We start from the raw sequence: 21,831 nt of genomic DNA on the forward strand, positions 1-21,831 counted from the left end.
AAGGTGGGTCTCTTCATACCAGGGTTTCATTAATGAGTTTGATGAGCCTCACTGTTGTTTCTATTCTTTCTATTCTGAATGATGCATGCTCGGCTGAACATGGATAGCTACGGCTACCAGTATTAACAGTGGCTCTGCTCAGTTTCAGTGAAACTTGTATACCCAACTGGAATATATGTATTTGTTACCTCTGTGCTTTGTACTTATTATAATGCAGTGTAAGGATGAATAATGCTACTCATTAGGATACACCAGTTTTGACCAAATTTGGTTATTTGGTAAATAAGTGGAGCCTTTATGTAAAGAGGCCTTTCTGCTCAAGGGCTCCGGGTGCAGATCTTGAAAAAAATAAGATAAACAAAAATAAATAAACAAATCTATCTATCTATCTATCTATCTATCTATCTATCTATCTATCTATCTATCTATCTATCTATCTATCTATCTATCTATCTATCTATCTATCTATCTATCTATCTATCTATCTATCTATCTATCTATCTATCTATCTATCTATCTATGTTTAAAAAGCCAGTGCCTCTTAGGATTAACGCAGTATAAACCCAGAGTGTGGGTTAGTGCCGTACGCTGAATTTTCACAAAGTCATAATAGATGTGCGGAATGACAAAATCTTCGGCAGTGATTAGACCGTATGGGGTGTTTCGGGCAGTCTGTGATGATTGTCGACTACCATTAGGTGGCGTTATAGTCGTAATGAGCCGCTCTGCGTTATGAAAGAAAAACTCCTCCAACGGCCGCGGACTCATGTTCATATCTAGTTATAGCGCTGTGAATGGCTTAATACCATTTCACCAATAAATGTGCTACATTGTCTACAATGTGTGATCAACGGAACATGTTCTATTATTTTACTTTTATAAGAATGGTTAAGATTTTAGGCTACCCCTGTTTTCTGTGTATTGTGAGAAACTGAAGGACCTGTCTTACTTTATTTTTTGAGAATTTTAATAATCAGAATGTATGTGATTGTGCGTGTGTCCACCAGCCAGAACATTTAAGGGCAGACAGATTTTTTTTTTTTCTTCCTGACTCAACCAGCAGACAGAAGCCTGTCTGACCCCTTCCTCTTTTTCTATTTGCCGGTTGAGCATCCTGGCAAGACTTTCTGACTTGTGCTTTTGAAGGCGAACGAGGTGAAAGAGAAGAATACCTGGCGTGTTTGGCTCACCTACCAGCAGCTGACGGAGTCCGCGAAAACCTACGCCTACCTGACTGACTACCGGCTGGGGAACCGCCTGCATCCGATAAGGGACCTAGTCCACAAAATCAAGTGTGGCAGAAAGGGGTGTGGAGAAACGAAGTTGAGTTAAAGAGAGGGAGAAAGAGACACCGAGGGAGGGGAAAAGGTCAGGGACAAGGGGGGGTTTATCGCACTGCCAGAAATAAGGAGAGTGTCTACACAAACGGGTTGGCAGACGAAACCAAGGAAACGACGTGAAATACACCACCGAACCCCCACTGATTTTTTCAGAAGGACTGGTGCGGATTTTAAACTATTTTTGACTTCTTCTATAGACAGTTTTGCACCCAGGTGAAGTCCTGCCAACATAATTTTGGACCGTGCGTAATTTGGAGAGTTTATTACCACGCTGCGTCAAGATGCGCATCTGTCCGCTGCTGGTCTTCCTCTGCCTACTGTGCGCTGGACGCGCTCAAAAGTTCTCCGCTCTCAAGGTATGAAGAGGCACTTAACTCCCTGAATGAATGTCATTCATTAAAAGATTCTTTAAAAGGGGGGAAGGATGTGCTTGTGTTTTCTATGCCTTACAAAGATCACAATCTTGAAAACATATGTCTTTTAATATAAGAGAGGTAGTTCTAAAGCAGTCGAGCTTCTTGTGAGTTTTTTAATCTAAAATCATGAAATATTGAATCAGTATAAAGAAGTATTTGAAGTCATTTACTACTCTATTTTTACATACAGTTTGCTTAGCCTCTATAGGTAATCTCAAACTAAAAGAAGTGGGTTGTATTAGTTGAATGTTTTGCGACAGCTTTTCAGAGTGTTGGCACAGTGTGTCTGTCATGGTAAGGGAAGGCTATAGGTTTGAAAGGAGTCGACTGGTGTGCAGCAGTACCTTTGCAGTTTGGTTTTACTGCTGTAACCTGCCTGCCAGCTTCTCGGCTCAGCTGCCTCTCTGGTTTTTGCTTGTTGTTCCAGTAGCGCTTCAGAAGCTGAGCTGCTGGGGTCTTCTGCATTAAAGCGCATGGCATTGTTTACAGCAGCAGGGCAGCAGCATCCTCTCCATTTTACATTAAACTCTGACAGAAAGTGCACCTTTGGGTGAATTTCATGGCCATGATCAAGTGCAGGTACACTGCTAAAGGACGTTTAATAGGGAGTGGAATGTGCATTGTCAGAGGCTCCCCCTCTTGATTTAGAGGCTGATGTGACAACCACCTCTCCCAGCACCAGTATTTATGGTTCTGGAGAAGATGCCTCAGTATCCAATTGGAAACAAATGGCCATGAGTTGTTAACCTTCAGGTGAAGGGTCGGAGATCCTTTCTCCCTGACGGCACTGTGGAGTTGTGGAATGTGGGAGAAAGTGTTGTACTGAGTGGATGCTTCACTGAATTGATACACATATGAACACGAGCACGCACGCACGCACGCACACACACACACACACACGCACGCACACATACACACCAAGGCTACACATAATGTGTGTGAGGAGTATTTCTCTGTGTGTGACATGCTTGAGTCTATTTACCTGGCAGTTAATGAGAAGGTTACACAGGTATAGCTGTGTTTGTGGTGTGTTTGGATATGACACATTATCTGCTGTGCTCTGGACAGGACTGTAAGAATGAGAAATGTCTCTGCTTCATTGCACGCTTCAGTGTAATTTTGTTTCATATTGTGTTTCATGCCTCTCCACACTGGTTTATTTGACTGTCTTTAGTGGAATAGCATATGGACCACTGGGTTTTCTTTTACAGAACTACGTGAGTTCTGTTTGCTTATTGTCTAACAGATACAGGAGAGGCCATTACTGCTTTAAAGAAAATGCCCTAATGTAATATTTTGTGCATGTTTGAGGTCAAACAGGCAGTTGCCCAGGTTATTCATGAGGCTGATTGTTTCCATTGTTTATGGAAATATAAAATAGTGTGTGAGAAGATGAGGGCACACAGAATAGTGGCTGCCACTTTTTAAAATCTTTTCTTAGAGATTTTAGTGCCCTATTGTCCCCTGTGCTTTCCTAAAATTTTGCACCTGCCCAAAGAGGCAGTTTTCATTTTCACATGACTACCACTGGCCTTTTGCCACACCCCCCATTTCTTTTAAACATCTTTTAAAGCAATTAAATGCCTTTTCCTTTGATTGAGTTAGTAGGCTGGTTAAAGCCTGACACTTTATTCCCTTTCCACCACGCTGGAAACTAATGATCCCCTTTGCATCCTAGCATCCACGCAGGAAACTCCCCGGCAAGGGCATTTAACACATTTGCCATAGCTCTCAGCTGGGGCCCCCATTGACCCTGTGAGGCTGTGGTGTGAGGGGCCTCTCAAGGCACTGGAAGCAGGGGCCTCCCAGCCCAGAAGGCTCTTATCAGCCTACAATGCGCTCTCTGCTGGAGGTTCGCCTCCTCCATACTCCATTCAATCCCACAATGCCGTCGAGCCAGGGGGAGGTAATAGGATTTGATTTGTATGCTGGTTGATCTTGGAAAAAAAAAAAATTTCCCTTACCCTCCGCCTGTCTCGCCTTCTCTTGCATGTCTCTTGTTCCTTTGCCAACCTCCTGTATTATTTGAGCAGATGCAAAAAGCATCTTCCAAGAGAGATCACACAGAGAACAAAAGAAAAAAATCATGAATAAGGGCCAAATAAAGAGAAAGATAAACAGAGAAAGCGAGCGCCAGATGCCTGCAAGTAGACAAGAAAAGGATTTGAGCAATAAATTGATTTGAGTCAAAATACGTGTTCAGACTTGTACGAGTCTCCTTTTATGATAATTCAGTGTGGAAGTCTGTGCCGCATGTAGCTGAAGCAGAGGCCATCCATCACTCTCCACCATGTTCCTGTGCATGATGATGGTGTCGACTTGGAGAGGCTGGAATGAGACATCAGGGGAGTGTCGGGGCTCTGCCTCAGCCTCAGCCATCCATCACCACAGGCAAAAACACACAAAGATCTGCAGCAGAGAGCTAACCACAATTAGGTGTACACAGAAGGAAACACCATTAGTCTCTGAAGCTTCTTCTCCTCCTTCACATTCACATCTTATTTATTTATCCTACCTTCAGCGTGGCCAGCTGTGACTTTGAAATAAATATTCGTATCTCTGATAGTGAATCTGGGTGGTTGATTTCATGGGTGGCTGATTTCATAGCTAACTGTGTTTTTCCATGCTGCGTTCTTGGAGCTTTATTGTAAACTTGCTGGTGCTTGGCACTCTGCTGTGTGTGCTGTAGAGTGGACTTCTAGCAGGATGCTGGGCTGCTGAATGACTCTGTTTGCGATGTCAGTCTGCTGGCTGGCAGTGGCTGATGCCGGTGTAGTGTGAGTACATTGGCTGTGGCAAGTGCTGGCCCCGTCACCACCGAGCAGGGCTGGATGTGTTCAGACACTATCGGTGTAGTTACTGGCTTGGGAGTCGTGGGTGACTGCTGAAGAAGCATGTCCTTCCTAACCTGTGTGTGAAGGCAGTTAGCAGTGGAGAGAAGAGGAAGAGGGAGGACTGTGCCGATTTGTACCAGTTAAATGCAATGATGCAAACATTTCAAGCAGCTGGCAGGAGCAGGACACCTAAGATCTTGTATTTATTAAGAGAACAAAGTAAATAAATATAAAGTATAGAGCTCAGAGGGAGCAAACATATCATTGATCATTTTCCCAATTCTGTCTTAACATCACAAATGTCAGATGGGCTGCTAACTTTTTGAGCTTGTAACCCTTTAATCTAAAGTAATATAACTGTATCATGTCATTACGGATTATGTCCTTAATATGCCAATCCTTCATCCAGATGAAGAAGAGTAATCTTCCTCATTTTCAGAACAACAGAATCTACATGAATGTAGCCCCAGAAATCAGTTCATCGTTACTGTGTTGGGACAGTTTTTAAAGCTACTTGTCCTCCTCATGGCAGCGTTATACTTATCTGCTGAAAAATTTCATTCACTCCAAAATACTCATCAACCCCGTCGCAGCTCCTTGTTCTAATGCGTTTGAACGGGCCTACCATCTCTGATCTCCCCAATGGGAGATTTATGAGCATGGTTGACAGAGTGTATCTGTATCTCCCCCCACTGGCCCAGGGCAACTTTACCTTCCCTGTCAACCCTCTTCCAGGTGCATGCAGCCCTGCAGCTCTGTCTGTCAGAATACAGAGGATAAGGGGAGGGAGGGGTGGGCCTCCCACTCCCCAGTATATTTGTAAGGTGTCAGACACAACAAATTTTTCCACTGGGGATCATCACACCCTCCTTATGGAAGTGCACGTTTTCTTTTCTGGTTTTTGCCACTGATTGATAAGTGGGAGTGGATGAAAGTTCATGCCTGTCTGTCTGCCATAACATAAAGAGATTTTTGGATGTTTTTTGGATGTGCTGAAAACTGAGCAAACACTTTACAAAGAAAAAGGAAAACTAGGAGAATTATTGGAGAAGAAAAAGGTTCACAGAGGTATTTCTCTGTGGATAGGACCGACCAAAACTGCACCTGCATCTGCACGAGTAGCAAGTTTGTTTGTTTTTTGTTTTGAGTCTGTCCGGGTCATTATTCCACCAAAGTGAATGAATCATGCAAATATTACCGCTCACACTGTAGCCACACAAAACTCACTGACATCTAGTTTATTCAGGTACTCATTCACTGTCTTTTCATTCATTGTAGCAGTCACAGCTTGTTGCCACCCCCCCACCCCCCCCTTACCACCACCACCACCACGGCCCCATTGTGTGGCCTGGCGAGGGAGTTTCATACCATGGTGGCAAATACAATGGCGGCATTGACACAGGTGATCCGATGCGTTCAGCCAGGACTCTCCGTCCTTGTTTCTCTTTTCATGGCTGAGTAAAACATCCTTAGCAGTGATTCCAGGTGAATACCTGTGCAGGTGTTGGCACAGACAAAGAAAAGAGGAAGTGTCAGTCAAGTCTTCTTCAGCCCTTTAGACAAAGACAAATCATAGCTGCACCCTCGCAGGCTTGGAGCAACACAGCCTCATCTTTGTGTCTGTGCATTGTACTGTTTATCAGTGTTTTCTTGTACTCGATTGTTAATTATAGTCTTTCTTGTGTCATAGCTTGTTTTCACAAAAATGCATTTTCCCTCCACCAGCACCAGGTCCTAGGCTTCCTAAATTCCTCAAGAATCCTACCCTTTGTTGTGGAGATTACAGTGCAGAGTACGCTTATTCCCAGAAATGGCTCATTTAGCAACTGATTTCCTCTGCTTATCTCCTACCTTCTCACTTCTTCAGTTCCTGCGGGTGGATCAGGATAACGATTGCAACATGGATTGCACCGGAGCTACTCGCAAGTCCCTGTGCGCCTCCGATGGCAGGACCTTCACATCTCGCTGCGAGTTCCAACGAGCCAAGTGCCGTGACCCCCAGCTGGAGGTCAGCAGAGGGCCATGCAAAGGTCAGGTCATGAGTCGCGCTTCATCGCCGCCTGATGCTCTCAAATGCACGGGGGGGGGGGGTCACAGTAGAAACTTGTGGGTTAAATTCATTTCAGCATAATTGATTCTTTGAGTGGTGGGAGGACAAGTGGGTTTGACACTGTAGGAGTGGGGGTTCACTGCTGCCTGGCTGGTTTTATAATTTACCACCATGTGTGTGATTAGGGACGTGTCATTAATATGTCAAATTTTAAATTAATTGGATTACAGAGGAAATTGTGTCCATATAAGAAATAGCATCACGGGACCAATGATTCCCTCATTTATATGAAATGTCTTTAGCTCAGTGAAGGGAAATTAATACGCGTAATTATCTGACAAACCTCAATAAAGCTTTTCATCGTACTTAATGGAAAGTTTCATATATGTGACTCGTCGAGGACAGGGGGATGAATGGCAAAAGGGAAGGAGAGCCTCTGAGGTCAGGCAGCTCACAGACTCTCTCACTGTTAGTCATTGTTGGAAGGAAGAACAACCCATACACCCCAATGCTTCAGCCCCAAACCCTCTCACCCCTGCCCTACTAGCTAACCCTATACTGGTAGTGCATCGCTCTGTAGACTGGGGACAATGTCCCATTCTTACCACATTACATTAGACCACTGATTCAGGGAATGTAAGCAAAAAAATTTGCTTAAAAAGAAGTGTCATATGATGGAAAAGCATTGCACGATTTTATGCCCGTGCTGGGTTTCCATGGCAACGTCTCCAAGCGGACATCTGGATGTGGCGGACAGCGCCGAGACACAGAATAGAGGATTCCAGCCAGGAAGCTGAAAGGGACGAGGAGTCCATGAAAGTCGTATTGTATGCGTCAATAACATCGAGTCTATAAGAGTTTGAACTCCCCGCTTCTGGATGTGGGGGTGAAGTGGGGTGTGTGTGTGGGGTGGGGGGTACAGACACAGCAACAGCACCCGAAATAAACCAGAGGTCTAGCCTGGCCTAAAAGCACAGAGATGGGATTGTGCGGATGGTGAGTGTGGCACCACATTTGTTTTCTATCACTGTGCTACGATGATTCAAGTGTCCTGTCATTTTTTCCAGTCAGCTTTTTGGTCAGAGCCCCCTAGAGAAGGATGATGGGTTTTGGGTTTTTCCACTGCAGCTAACTTTAGATCTCTTCAATTCACAGTTTTCCTCACTCCCGAACATCCAGCATCTTGCTCCTCACCATTGTCAATGAAACACACATACACACACGCACTAAATTAAGAGAAAGCAGTGCACTTCCCCCCTGCATGTGTCAAATGGCTAATCTACTATAAGCTATGCAAGCAATAAGACTGCAACCAAACTGGTGAATGCTTTTAAACTTAGCATGAATTATTGTTTTAATATGATTTGAAGAGCAGCCAGACGAGCGCTGTGTGGCAGCTACTGCATCACACTGAGTTACCATCAGGCTCATCCATGTCCAACGTGTCCTGAGAATTTGCACAGCTGGTGCTGCTGGCCAGGTGAGATAAAGCAGCTGTGGAAGGATGGGATGGACCATGTTTCCAGCTGAGAGATGTGAAAAGACTGGAGGCACACCTGGGTGAAAAGTTGCTGAGTTTGAGGGGACGGCCTGGGCTGAACCTCTCAGACGGTCGAGGTTTTTAGAGGAGAGTGAGACAGACTCAGACATTAAGGAAGGGTCAGGTTTTCCCTGTGCATCAGCCCTTTTCTTGGGTGACTGGAATGTTCTACAAGAGCAGCATGAGCTGTCTCGCTCAGTAATGGCTTTACCACCAGGCGGTGTGCAGGCTTGCCTGACTTGTCCTAATAACACTGGGGGTGTTGGTTCTATTCCCAGCCACACAAGTATCTGCCGCTTCCGAAATGTCTTGAATTGTTTCCCCTCCGCCGCTGCTCTCTCCCTACATTTTTCTTCTATTCTTCATCATTTGTGAAATTCAACATCTTCTTCTGACTTTTTAAGTATGTTGGTTACATAGTTGCGGACCATAAGAAAATAGCATGTTTAGTGATTTTGCTGATTTGTGATGTTCCTCAGATACATCCAGATGTGTAGCAGAGAAGAAGTATACAGAACAGCAGGCCAAGAAGCTTTTCCCACAGGTCTTTGTGCCCGTTTGCAACCCCGATGGCACGTACAGCGAGGTAACAAAAAACGCTTCATAAATTATATGTTTTGAATTCTGAGTAACTTTACTGCAAAGGCCTAAGCTGAAAACCATACCAACAGTCAACCTTTTTTTGCTAAAACCTCTCATTTCTTCGGCACAAGTATAACTGTTCCTTTAAATTTCATTCTAACAGATGGATTTCCACGTGTAGCTTGTACTGACTCTGTGTGTGCATGCTGTTTTGATTGCAGGTTCAGTGCCATAGCTACACTGGATACTGCTGGTGTGTCACCCCCAACGGCCGGCCAATCAGTGGCTCAGCAGTGGCCAATAAGAAACCTCGATGCCAAGGTCAGTAAAACCCAAGTCTTTCAATATTTGCAGTTCTCAGCTCTTGGCATCTTATTTTGTAATAAGCTTGACATGTGACATTTGGTTTAGGTAATTCAGTGTAGCAATGATGATAAATCAAAGTCAACACAGCAAAGAATGGTATTTTATGTTTGTGGGGGGTGTAACATTCAGTCCTGTGGGAAAGTGGTCAGCGAGTGGACAGACGGCCAGAAGGTTTGAGGGCCACCCGAGGACGGAGTGTTGCTCAAGGCACAGGGCATTAGTTTAAATAAGCCTAGCAGAAAATCTGGGCTGCAGAATTGAGAAACAAAGTTCAAGTGTAAGGAATGTAAATGCTCTTAGAGGGTAGCATCTGCCAAACAATCAAATAACTAATGCCATATGGTTTCCCTTTCCGTCTCTGGGGCTGCCTTGTAGTTTGTTGCTGTCTCAGTAACAAGAAGGCTGCAGAGGTAGCAGTAGCCATATTAGCAGCAGCAGTGTTTCTGCTGCAACTGCCAGGTGTACTTCCATCACAGCTGTGTATATCAAGTTTAAACACTTCATAAAATACATGTCAATTGACTTGCAGCATGTTAGTTTTAAGGGGGGGGGTGTCCTTTCTTCAACCTAGTTGCTATTTTATTCTTGAAGTATGCAAAAGATTTCTATTCTGCTGTCCTTTGTCAAAAATGAAAAATCAGGAGTATGGTCAGGAATTTTTAATTAATTTGAGCCTGTTGCTTGTCAGGACCAAAGCAGGAGAAGACAACCACAAGAGAGCCAGGTAAATCAGGTGAGAATTCAAGAAAGGTTCGTGCTCAGAGGCACATTGGCTCCTTGGCAATGCATGTTTGCTTTTGTGTTTGTTCATGTGCATGTATGTACCTATCACAGCTGGCATGGGGAATGTGTGTGTGTGTTCCTTTGTATCTGTATTTGTCTTCATCTGTGTCAGAGATGTTCAAGACAGGTTGCCTGTTTAGGCTTGCCTCGCTAATATTTTGTCAATTCAAGAAAGTTCGAGCTGCCTGAAGGCTGATATAAAAGCAGTCTGAGTTAGACTGTGTGGTAAGCTTTGGTGCCTATAAGTGCCTGTTTTTACCAGGCAAGCAGGAGCAGCCAGACTGGAGGACGAATGGCTTATCTTAATTTCTTCTTCACTGACTTTATAACGTTATCTCTCATCATTTTGGTTCTTTTTTCAGCCACAGTGTCATAAGATACTTCCAAAATGTTCACACTCCAATCTACTTTCTGTGTGTCTCTCATCAAGCATCTTCCCTCTTCCAGATATAGAACCACCAAGCTTTCCCGTGACTTCGCTCCAGAAATTGTATATCTTCTTCTCATCTTTTAAGAAACAATTTGTTTCACTGATGTGATTTGAGGACTCACAAAGAGTGCAGTCTGGGTTGATTCAGATCGATCCCTTATGTGATTGTATGTGACTGTGCATGTCTGCATGAGAGAAAGAAAGTGTGTGTACATCCACTTGTGTTTGTCACATGGGTTATTCCTGTCAGTGTGACATTTATGCCTGTGCCTCTCTCTCGCTGTGTAAACAGTCTTGGGTATAGCATCTGTCTGAGCCCGGCCAAGTCATTACACATAGATCAAGTGGGAATGCAAAATTTGAGAGAGGAGGTGGGATTGTGGGAGAAGGAAAGAGGGAGGAAAAGAGGTGGAGGGGTTGGTTGTGGTTCAATCTGAACGGGTTGGATAAACAGGGTGGTGAAAAGCAGAATAAACTGTAGGTTTGTGGTGTGCCAGCGCTCAAAATAGCAGTGATTGCATCAATATTTTGATTCAGCAGAAGCCCATCGGTACCAACGCATTTCACAGCTGCCTTTGCAGCATTTTTATTTTCATAAAGTAGCTAAAGATATGCACTTAACATTTTGCAATAAAGCCATTTCTGCTGCTCGACTTAACAAATTCACATGCTGGAATCATATGCAGCTGACGACTGACAAACAGCAGTAAAACTAATGCAGTATGACCACAAATAGCACGGGGGTTTCCTGGCACATGCTTAAAGAGGTGTTACAGTCATGTAAAAGGCCACAAAGTAAAGATAGGCCATTAGTGGTTTATCGTAAATCCAAATCATAAATACACTTTTTGAAATGGCATTTCCATCCTTGAAGTGAGCAGAGTAATAACATGTCCGTCTCAGTTATTTACACTGCACACTGACTCTATGTATTTTTATCCACCTTACGTGTTTCAGAAGATGAATGGCTGGCATAACCATATTTGACTTTGCCATGGAAAGTCATTGTTAAAGAAAAGGGGTCTGAGCTTAATCCCTGTTTGTGGAGCCAACCATTAGAGATTCTCTGACTCACACATTAATGAGGCTTTACTTTAAGCAGGAGGAGTGACCAATTCTGAGGTTAACCACACCTACAGCCATGGTTTCACCCGAAGCGCTCCAAAACCTCCATCCCTGTCTCTATCCTGCCACAAATCAAACAAACGGAGACCAGACAAACATGCTCACTTCTCCCACTGTTAATTGGTTCATCTGAAACTTGGCTACTGCATTTTAACTCTCTTCTGTCTCTCCCACCTTCACACAGCTTTCATAATCCAAGTACAGGAAATGAAAGATTGGAGAAGAACATCAGAGATAATTAGTCCTAATTCTCTCCTAATTTACTATAATCAATCTGTCCTCTGCAGCGCTGTGATCTCCCTCTGTTGCATGACGTGACACCATCGGAATATGTGACCACTATGTTTCTAGCTTTTCTTTCCTCTTATTGCAAGTCACATCTTTCCAGTTTCAACACACGTGCGGCCTCTGTTTGTCATTTTTCTCACCCCTAACTCTGTCTTCATCCCTCTTGACCGGGCAACGTGCAAATCTCTCATAATTTAAGTGTCCTCTAATCTAGCTTACTCTCGTAATTGTAGTCTCCTTGCAAATATTCTCCATTCTAAATGCAGATGACACTGGGCTAGTGATTGATCCTCAGCCTCCTGAACACGAAGAAGGTGAGCTGTTATTCATCAGACTGTGAGTAAAAAAAAAAAAGTTTGATACTGCGCCGGTGTTTACTGACATACCGCTCACTGACTCAAAAGAAAAACATCCTTAAAAGGACAGAAGAGTCCGTCCGAGGCAGTTACAGCATCATGCTCAAAAAGGTCACTGGGGAAAACTTTATAGTAAAACATTTTTTTTTGTAATATTTAGATATGATTAAAGCACAAAGGAAACTGCATAAATTGTGTTTTTTCTGTTATATATTTTCTATAATAGTGGCCATTGAGGCCTCAAGTGATATTTAATGCTAAAGTATAGTCCAAACAATCTACCATTTACAGCAATATTGAATTTGTCAGTTAACATCAGCCACCTGGTCACTATATCCTAGGAGTCATCATATAAGGCCATGTCAGCCAGCAAGTATGTAGCTGGAGAATATTTATAACATTGTATTTATATATGTAGAAAAACTGCTTTCCACATATCCATGACAGTATCACATCGGTGGGGATGGAAAGCAGCTGCATTTGAGCACTTTTATTACTAGTTTATATATTTCAAACAAAGTAACGTTTTATGACTTCATGCTAATGTGATCATTTGATAAGTAATAGATTATAGTCTGCCTACCCTTCTTTGGTGTCATATGCAGTTTATTATCCGCATCCACTGCAGCAGTTTGAGATATGATAACCTTCATGTGCATTTTACAGTCTGTGAGTTTTGGAACCACCAGCTTTGGTTCAGCTGATTTACGAGCATGTGTTCGACTGAAGCTAATGAAGCTGCCTTGGTGCTTTCTTTCAGATAGCAATTCCCAGTACCCCACTCTGTGGACGGAGCAGGTTCGCAGTCGACAGAACAATAGAACCAGAGCACCATGTGAGTTTCAAAGACCCCTTTTTATTTAATGATGGCGAGCGGGTGTTTGCAAACCTCAACTAAAAGCCCGCTGTGTTTTTCCAGCTTGTGTGAGCAATCATGGTTTGAGGCTGTTCCTGTCTTTTAAGGACAGATGGTGGGTTGTGAAACCAATACATCTTGGTGTTGGAGTGCGTCAGGCTTTGAGGATCTGCTTCTCTGCGGTTCCTCTTATGCAGCATTTCTGTAATTATCCTCACATGGCACAGACATAGGATCTTCTATTGATCAGGCTGGTCCATCCCGCTCTCCCTTTACAAACACGCGTGTTAATCTTCTTCATCAGTTGCCTTGAAAATATCTTGCTTTTCATGTAACACAATAGTATTTTAGGCTAGCCTCGAGATGAGAACCCTCATCTGTGCTTGTGCGCATTTGTGTGTGAATCCCATTATCATAATTTACAACCAATAAAAAGCTTGAGAAATGCAGCATTGATGGTTTTGATTACCACATGCTCTTTGGGGTATTGGGGTGAAAAAAAAAACTCCCGCCCCAACAAAGAGAGCCCATACGGAGGAACTGGAGCGAAGAAAGTTGGTTGAGAAAGCGGGGAGGCATTTCATTTGGTCTCTTTTGTGTGGGTAAAGATCTCTAATGAAAATAAACAAAGAAAAGGGATATCCATAATCCTGCAGAAGCTTGTGTGCCTTAAGGCAAGCACCAAAAAGAGGAAGAGATAAAAATCCCTCATGGCCAGAAGAGCTCTCCTTCAATTCCTCAGTTTAATACAGCCACTGTTCAGAAAAAAAAAGTCTGATTAGATCCTGCTGAGGCTCTGCAAAATCCCATCAAGACCACTTCATTTTCCATATGTATGGATAAAAGGCAGGAACACACACTTTTTGAACATGCAAACATGTAGGTCTCTGGTACTTTACAGTATCCTACAGCTATGTGTCAGTCTGTGTGGGTGTTTGACAGCATAGGCCCAACTGACCACGGTGCTGCCTTTGTCCTGTCTGTTTCTCTCGCTGTCACACACATCCACAAAGGGCAGTTGAGTGTCCAAATATTTACTTAACTTGGGGCATAGGGAGCTGTACTTAGTCATTAGCCCGTTAATGTCCGTAAACAGTGCCATGGGGGGCTGATATAGCAGTCTACACACCCTGTCTCCAAGCACTCGTCCTCCACCCCTTTGTCTTCCTCCTCCTTCTCTTCCTCCTCAGGGATTTGCAGCAATGGTTAGAATGGAATGAAAGAGCAGCTGCATGTGTTTTGCTTTTATACAGAAATTAATTCAACCATAGTGCATGTATTATAATTCCAAATGTGTTTGCCAGATCTGGTTAGGAGTAACTCCAAATTTAAACTTCAAACATACCCTCTTGTTCATATCGAATGTGCCTCTGTGGAGTGTGTATTTGCCAAGTCACACAACCCAGACCGCCTAAATGAATGCTCAGGTTATAGGCTGTATGCACGTGTGTGTGTTCTTGTGACCAATATGCTAATGCCTTTGCTGATTCCTGTATAACCTCTAACCCCTCTTTCCAGCCTCATCATGTGATCAGGAGAAGCTGTCTGCCCAGGAAGAGGCGAGGCAGCACAAGAATGATGCTGTATTCGTACCAGACTGTGCCCAAGAGGGACTTTACAAGCCTGTCCAGTGCCACCCCTCTACTGGCTACTGCTGGTGTGTCCTTGTGGATACTGGACGGCCCATACCTGGGACCTCTACAAGGTAGGCAACAAACCACCTACAAAAAAAAAAAAAAAAAAAAAACAAAACTCATGTTATATGGATATTTGGAGGTTTATGTACGTACTTAATTAGCCTTTACAAATATTCTTGGCATTTATTGCCTAGTTCTGTGTGAAGAACAAACTAAAAAGTCATTACACAAAGCAGGTAAGTGATCATTAGCCAAACCAAGCAGAGAGATCACAAGAAAGAGAATCTGCCCATCTAGGTGACCTTGCTTAAATTATCATCTAGGTGACCTTGGTTAAATTTTCTTACCACAGGTCTGAACATCTGCAGGCCTGCAACACATGCAAACTTTGGAAATACTGAAAAGTATTTTAGTAGAAATAAACACATTTTCCGTTTTCTCAGACTTGCTTAGACACTGCATGTCTAAGCATGCACACGGACATCTCTTTTGCTGATGACGCAGAGTGACTCGGTGGTCTGGTGAGTGGCAGGTCAGAGGTCAGTCAGCCTGGCAGACTGGAGAGCTGGTACAGTCTTATTGAGCAGCATGGCTGGGTATCAGATTAACAAGGCTCTAGGCAGAGTGCCAGACAGCACATTAGCACACATATGGAAGCATGGATTTTCTTCCTTGTCCAAGGCCAGCTTTTGGCCCAGTTGCACAGCAGCAATCGGGGCTCTGCCGTCTCTCCGAGGGAGACTGTGAAAGCTTCCTTGTGTCCCACGCTCCCTGTCTCCCACTCTTCTATCTCTCTCTTTCTTGCCTTCCCTTCCCATTTATGTCCTCATACCAGCTCCAAATCCTTCCCCCCTCTTTGGATGTGTTTCACAGTCACTGGATTTGCCACAAAACAATTTCTATCCCTAAGATTTAACTGCACAGGGTAATTGGAAAGCATAAGAGCCCTCCCTGACTTTACAGTAAAGATAGCTTTACTGTTATTGGTAATCTCTTTCACCCGTTTTTTTTTTTTGGTTGTTTTTTTTTGTTTGTTTTTTACGTGATGCATTTTCTGTTACAGGTATGAACAGCCAAAATGCGATGGCAATGCTAGAGCCCACCCAGCTAAACCTAAGGACCATTATAAAAGCAGACATCTCCAAGGTAAATCTTTCAAAACTGGAATCAGTCTCTGTTTTTTCTCTGTGTTCAGACCACACGCTCACGTTCCTCAGCAGTCGGCCTGTAACTGCTGCCTCGATCCCAAGGTTGTGATAACAATTTAAGTGTGTGTGTTGCCATCCTTGGTGCTGTTGGTCAAGGAAATGCTTGTTAAAGAGTTGAGGATTGCCAGATACTGCCCTTCACTGGTCAATAAGCAGGGAGACAGAGATGCAGTGCGGGAGAATTAATCTTCAACTGACATGTGAGATGGAGTGCAGTGGGATGAAAGCAAAGAGGTGAAACAGCAGGAAGGTGAGCAGGAGATAATGGATAATAGGATGCCAGAGATAGGCGGTGATCATGGGATTGATAACAGTGTAGATAACTAAATTGAGGGCAGAAGATCACTTGTGGGATGGAGGTCACGGGGTGGGCTTAGTTACAGGTGAGACTGTAACTAGAAACACTTAATCAGGAATATTCCCAGGAGATGTGCAGTGTAACAGGGTCCTACGCAACACTCTGATACAAAAACAGAAATATGATTATTAGAGAAAGAATTAAAAAAAAATGAACATGGATCATCCATTCATAGCTTTTAGAAAATAATTTAGGTTTTACTCTTTACATTTTAAAAACATTAGTGATGACAAGTTAATAAAAGTCTTTCCCTGTGTATTCAAGCCTGGACACCCACACAACAAAAGCTAAATTATTGCTATATGTGAACAAAGTAAACCATAATTTGGTTCTTGCTGACTTTCTCTTCATGCTGGAAGAAAGACCGTGACTAACAACTTTCTGTGGTGGGGAGCCTGAACAGAATCAGTCTTTGTGACAAAGGATAAGGGCTCAGTATCCTGCCAAAGGTATCTGACTTACATGTGTCACTTTGGAAGGGAAATGCAGCTGTATTTTACCGTGTAATTTAAAAGACTTTTTTTTTAGGCTAGTACAGTTAGGAAAACTGTCTCACATCCAGTTTTCCTAAAGCACAGGAGATAGTCAACCCAAAATTAAAAAAAAAAAAAAATCAAGTTATAATAAAAACTTGTTGTATACATGTGGCTCTTATAATGGTCTTCCTGCTCTTTGACAGAAGTTACATTCATCCTGACCAGTGGAACCCACACTGGGATAACTGAACCATTTTAAAATATGATCTAGCTTTCATTCGCCTGCATTCACTTTTGTACTCATCATGTAGCTGCACAACTTGTACCTGTCATGAAACCAATCATAGGTGAAGTTGAGTTACAGCTTTCAGCTGTAAGCCTACAACCAAATCACAGTTTTAAGTTGAATGGTGCTTGGCAAAATTGCAATTTTTTTTTTTTTTTGGTAGTTTGGTAAATATGTTAATAATCCAGCAGCGTATGAACAGAGCCACCACTGTTCCTGTCCTATCCACGACTGTTTATGTAACAGTGTGCCAGGCCAGAGCTGAGGTCTCTGCTCACAGGTGCTGCGTTTAGCAGGAGACCAGCGCTCTGTCTCTGCTCAAGCATCAAGGACTCTTGTACAGTTATACAAAACAGATAGACAGCCACAGATAAATGCTTTGGTAGACCAGGAAATGCTACTCATCTTTGCTCCCAACCCATGAGAAAGACCTGAAGACTAACTAAACACCTGAATTTTCTGAATGAACAGAACGCAATATATTTATTCAGCCATACGCTCACCTAACGCAGCGTGTTAGATGGCAGAGATATAGATGTCCTTTTAAACCTTTCAAAGAAATCTGCACCTTATCAGCCAGCTCTCCCACTATAAAGTATACTGGGATGCTGAAAAAAAGAAAAAAGTAGCATCTTGTTTTCTTTATGAGCAATTGCGTCAATGGCTATAAACCCTGTTACTGTACAAACCAGGTATAATTATAAACGTTGCCTTCACATTGCTGCAACCCATTTGCTGTTGAAGCACTGGTGTTGAGAGGTTTATGGGGCGAGATGTGAGAAAGGAGCAACTTGCCCTGGAAGGGCCAGGAAAGTAAAGCTGAGTATTTGGCTAACTCTATCCCCACAGCAGGCTCATGGGACAGCATTGGGGCAGGCACTGGGAGCTGCGGCTGCGAGTGCTGACAGGGCTCTGCCCCATGTGGCTCCATAGAAAAACATTGCTTCTTACTGACAGTAACACACAGGCACACACATGTAAACATGCACTTACAGGCCAACTTTTTTACAGGCAGCAGATATATGGAGGGCCATGAATGGTGGAGCAGCTCTTTGCTTTTCAAAAAGAAAAAAAAAAAAAATTATGAAGGCTTTCTCAACTTGATTCTGTCCCACATCTGTCAAACTTTGGTATTACATAATTCTAATTATTATGGAATAAGACAGCAGACATGAGCCTTGACATGAACGGAAAATGGCCAGACACAATTTCCTTCAAATGACAGCAGGCACATTCGTGTCCTTCCCTTCAGCTAAACAGTGTGCAGACATTACAGAAGCCGATCTGTCCCACCCCCATAGAGAAGCCATTGCTGCTAAGAGGAAACGACTGAAGCATTACCTGATGGCTTCCCTTTTGAATGAATTGCAGTCGTGCTAAGATTCCTGCAGCATTACCGAGAGCGCGGGTGCTCTCCATGAAAAACACCGAGTCTCAAACAAGTCCGACTGCATCCCACAAATCTCTGTTCATGTAGAAGCCAGATAAAAACACTTCTCCTTCTGACGGTTCATTTATTTGACTGTCTAGACTAATTTACCACAAGAAGCTCCACAAGGCACCATTTTGGTGATTAACAGGTGGGTCAGATATTTTACTGGGTGAGAGCCAGGGAGAGCCTACTAAAAGTTAAGTACAAGTCTGTTTAACGTGTGAAGGAGACTGTGGAACAGTTTGGGTGTGAATTTTTCAACCCTGAGCTTGGTGCAAGCTGCTAAAGCCCTGAAAGGTGGAATGGAGGCTGCATGTTTATGGCGATGCTGGTCGCCACCTGTTCAAGACACAAAGCATACTATTATCTCCAACACAGGAGAATCAGGCCCCGCAGGCCTGGGCCATAAAAAGAGCAGCAAACTTTGGAGAATTTCTTCTTCTCCAACGGCACATTAGCACAGGGAAAGCAGATTGTGAGAAAGCAGAGAAGAGTTCGGAATTCAGGAATCCCTCAGGTCTCTGTAGCCTTCAGCTCTAAAGGAATAACTTTGGTCTCCTCAACCTTAAAATGGGCACACAGACAATTACTGTCTTTAAGGTCATTCCGCCACTGTTTTTCTTCATTTTAATTTATTTCCCCATCAGTCTGCATGTAGTAACATTTTAGTGTTAGTTTCTATTGGGTGGTTAATGACAGATTTCACCTCATAGGTTTACAGTCTTATTATGTCACCCTTCTCTGTCAGTCATTTAATCAAGTAACCCAATCACACACTGAAGATCAGGTTTTAAGTTTTGTCTGTTGGTCTCTGTATGAATGCCTTTAAAATCCTAAATATGTTTGGTTATTTTTCTACCTCAGGGGTGTCCTAGGTGCTGTATGTATCATGTCTAAACATAAAATATTTAGCAACATCCTTTATGCCTATACCTGAAAGAGGCCTCCAGAATGACCGACATGTTTCCTCTGCTCCTCAAGCTGAGGGGAGGTCTGATACTTTATGAGAGCAAGAGTCCCGGGTTTCATTTCTCCTCTTGCTGTTTTTATGTGATGTGCACATTAAAACTACGCTGGCTGTTAGATGGCGTCCCTCCCCAAACATTTATTAGGCCACCTATGACGACAGCATTTCACATTGTTGTGAAGCTTTTTTTTAACCTGACAATCTCTTTGTTTGCGCGCTCACTTGCATAAGAACTGCATAATTCCTGCTTTCACACATTCACGTATCTGTGGTTGATTTTCCAGGCTGTCCCGGGGCTAAGAAAACAGAGTTCCTGACAAGTGTTCTTGACGCGCTGTCGACAGACATGGTGCACGCTGTCACAGATCCAGCATCTGCAGGAAGGTATGACATTTCAAAGTGGGTATGTTTGTGTTATGATTAGTTATGGGATATCAGTGGGTTCAGTCATTTACCGCAAATGCACAAATGTATGCCACTCAACAATTCTGAATGCACTGAAAACTAAGGGAAGTTGTTGACCTCAAAAGCAAGCGATTGGACTTGTCTCAGGTTGCTTTATGAAGGGAGATGTGATTACTGGCTGGTAATCTGATTGATACTTGACCTTTAGGGTGGCTGAGCCGGACCCCAGTCACACACTGGAGGAGAGGGTTGTCCACTGGTATTTCAGTCAGCTGGACAAAAACTCCAGTGGGGACATTGGAAAGAAGGAGATCAAGCCTTTCAAACGCTTCCTGCGCAAGAAGTCCAAGCCAAAGAAGTGTGTTAAGAAGTTCGTAGAGTACTGCGACATCAGCAATGACAAGGCACTGTCTCTGCAGGAGTTGATGGGATGTCTTGGGGTGACCAAGGAAGAAGGTAAACTCAAATTTTATTATTAATGGATAAAATCTGATAATTACAGCGGTCAGAGAGAAAATCTGAGTTACAGGATTTTTGTTTGGTTTTCTGACAGTTGGCTATTTGCTAAACCCCTGCCCCCTAAATATTATTATTACTGCCTCTTAAATAAGACCCTATGAAAAATTTGGGGGTTTATCCAAGTGATGCACAATTGGCAGGTAAAATCCTGACTTTTTTGGATGGAGCTTTGCATTTTCACTTTTAAAAACCAAAGATAGAAGCCATAATTAGATAGCTAGCAGGCAGCTACCTACAGCTAATACAGTCCACTAGCAGCAGTTGTCAGTTCAGCTGGAAAAATTGATGCTCACCGGCTAAACATGAGAAGCCTGCTTTGGTGTACATCTGGTTTAAATCAAGGTCAATGTTTCAAAAGTTATTTGTATAATAAATCTACAACAACTACAACTGTGGCTCTTGCACAGACAGCATAAGAAGTGTAGCAGCTCGGAGGGGTTTGTGCTCTGTGGAGGCAAGCATTTCTTCAGCACTGACCTTCAGTATTCCTCATATTACTTGAAACTTATGTCACTCTTTGTGTCCTAAAGGGTCCATACCAGGAGAAGGCTTAACCAGTAAACTAGTAAGTTTAAAGTCCACAGTTTAATTGAAATGTTATTTTATCTGTTAGTGTTGACTGTAGCAGTTGTTGAAATGTATATTTTTGAAACAAAGCCATGTGTCCAAGTGAAGTCATTTCAATTTCCTCTCCTCAGAATCCTTCAAAGAAGCAAGGCTAAGCCCTGCAACAAAGATTTCACCTCTCGTGTGGAGAATCCGCCCTCACCAATCGGCAAACGGAAACCATAGTATTTGCACTTTGTACTTTAAAAAAAAAAAATGTAAATTCACTTTGTAGAAATGAGGTATTTAAACAACAGACTGCTGAATCTGTGAATGATGTAGGTAGCTTTTTATGTCCTGACAAAACAAAAAAATATTTAACACATACAATGTATGTGTCCTTTTGTGTCTAAAAAGTGTACTTTTGAAAGTTGTCTAAGTTTTCATGTTTGATGTTACGTTTCTGTGCCCGTTTCCCCAGTTTACTTTTCTTCTTGTGTTGATGACATTAAATTGGTTAAGTGGATAGTTTCTTACACGGCTACAATAACCTTACCTTCTCTCACATACTGACCTGTTTCATCTTTTCCTGTACTTTGTAAAGCAGTTTGCAAGAATGTTTGGAACATACATCGTAAAAACATCCAACATGTTCACATGTATTCATGATTATTAGAAATAAAGAACTCTTTTATATATTTTTGTTCCTTGGGTCTGCCTAATGTGTCAAAGAAGATGAATTAGGCCAGCAAATGTCTTTGGTTCTCACTAATCCAATTAGTCTTATGTGTTTTCTCTCATTATATAAATCTTGTAATGTCTTTGCCATTTTCTCTTTTCTTGCTGCGTCTTTAATAGAACACCTTGTTGACACAGTGTTTAAGAGCCAAGTATTAGTCATACATAGCAGAGGTCATATATCATTCCATTTAAAGACAGTTTGCCAATTCCCCCAAGGCAACATTTGAGACTTGAAAAAAATGGATGGTACTTATTTTAGAGTTTTCTCATATTGACTGAAGACAGATAAA

The 21,831-nt window shown here is 42.8% G+C and overlaps 1 protein-coding gene across 3 annotated transcripts; it reads left to right on the top strand.

The window, feature by feature from the left end:
• The first annotated feature begins 1,104 nt into the window (after positions 1 to 1,104).
• smoc2 (SPARC related modular calcium binding 2) lies at positions 1,105 to 21,478 on the top strand. Of its 3 annotated transcripts, none has more exons than XM_030748079.1 (13): positions 1,105 to 1,696; positions 6,458 to 6,620; positions 8,660 to 8,766; positions 8,984 to 9,083; positions 9,817 to 9,861; positions 11,988 to 12,068; positions 12,871 to 12,945; positions 14,485 to 14,671; positions 15,667 to 15,749; positions 19,615 to 19,714; positions 19,944 to 20,191; positions 20,785 to 20,819; positions 20,953 to 21,478. In XM_030748079.1, exons 1-13 carry the CDS (start codon positions 1,622 to 1,624, stop codon positions 20,974 to 20,976), a joined length of 1,323 nt encoding a protein of 440 aa, XP_030603939.1. In that variant the 5' UTR covers positions 1,105 to 1,621; the 3' UTR covers positions 20,977 to 21,478. The 3 variants fall into 3 exon arrangements, with proteins under 3 accessions (XP_030603939.1, XP_030603941.1, XP_030603940.1); XM_030748081.1 differs by having other exon boundaries at positions 9,817 to 9,852; positions 12,021 to 12,068; XM_030748080.1 differs by having other exon boundaries at positions 1,108 to 1,696; positions 12,021 to 12,068.
• The last annotated feature ends 353 nt before the right edge of the window (positions 21,479 to 21,831 follow it).

This window comes from Archocentrus centrarchus, chromosome 15 (assembly GCF_007364275.1).
Source record: "Archocentrus centrarchus isolate MPI-CPG fArcCen1 chromosome 15, fArcCen1, whole genome shotgun sequence".
Classification (NCBI taxonomy): domain Eukaryota; kingdom Metazoa; phylum Chordata; class Actinopteri; order Cichliformes; family Cichlidae; genus Archocentrus; species Archocentrus centrarchus.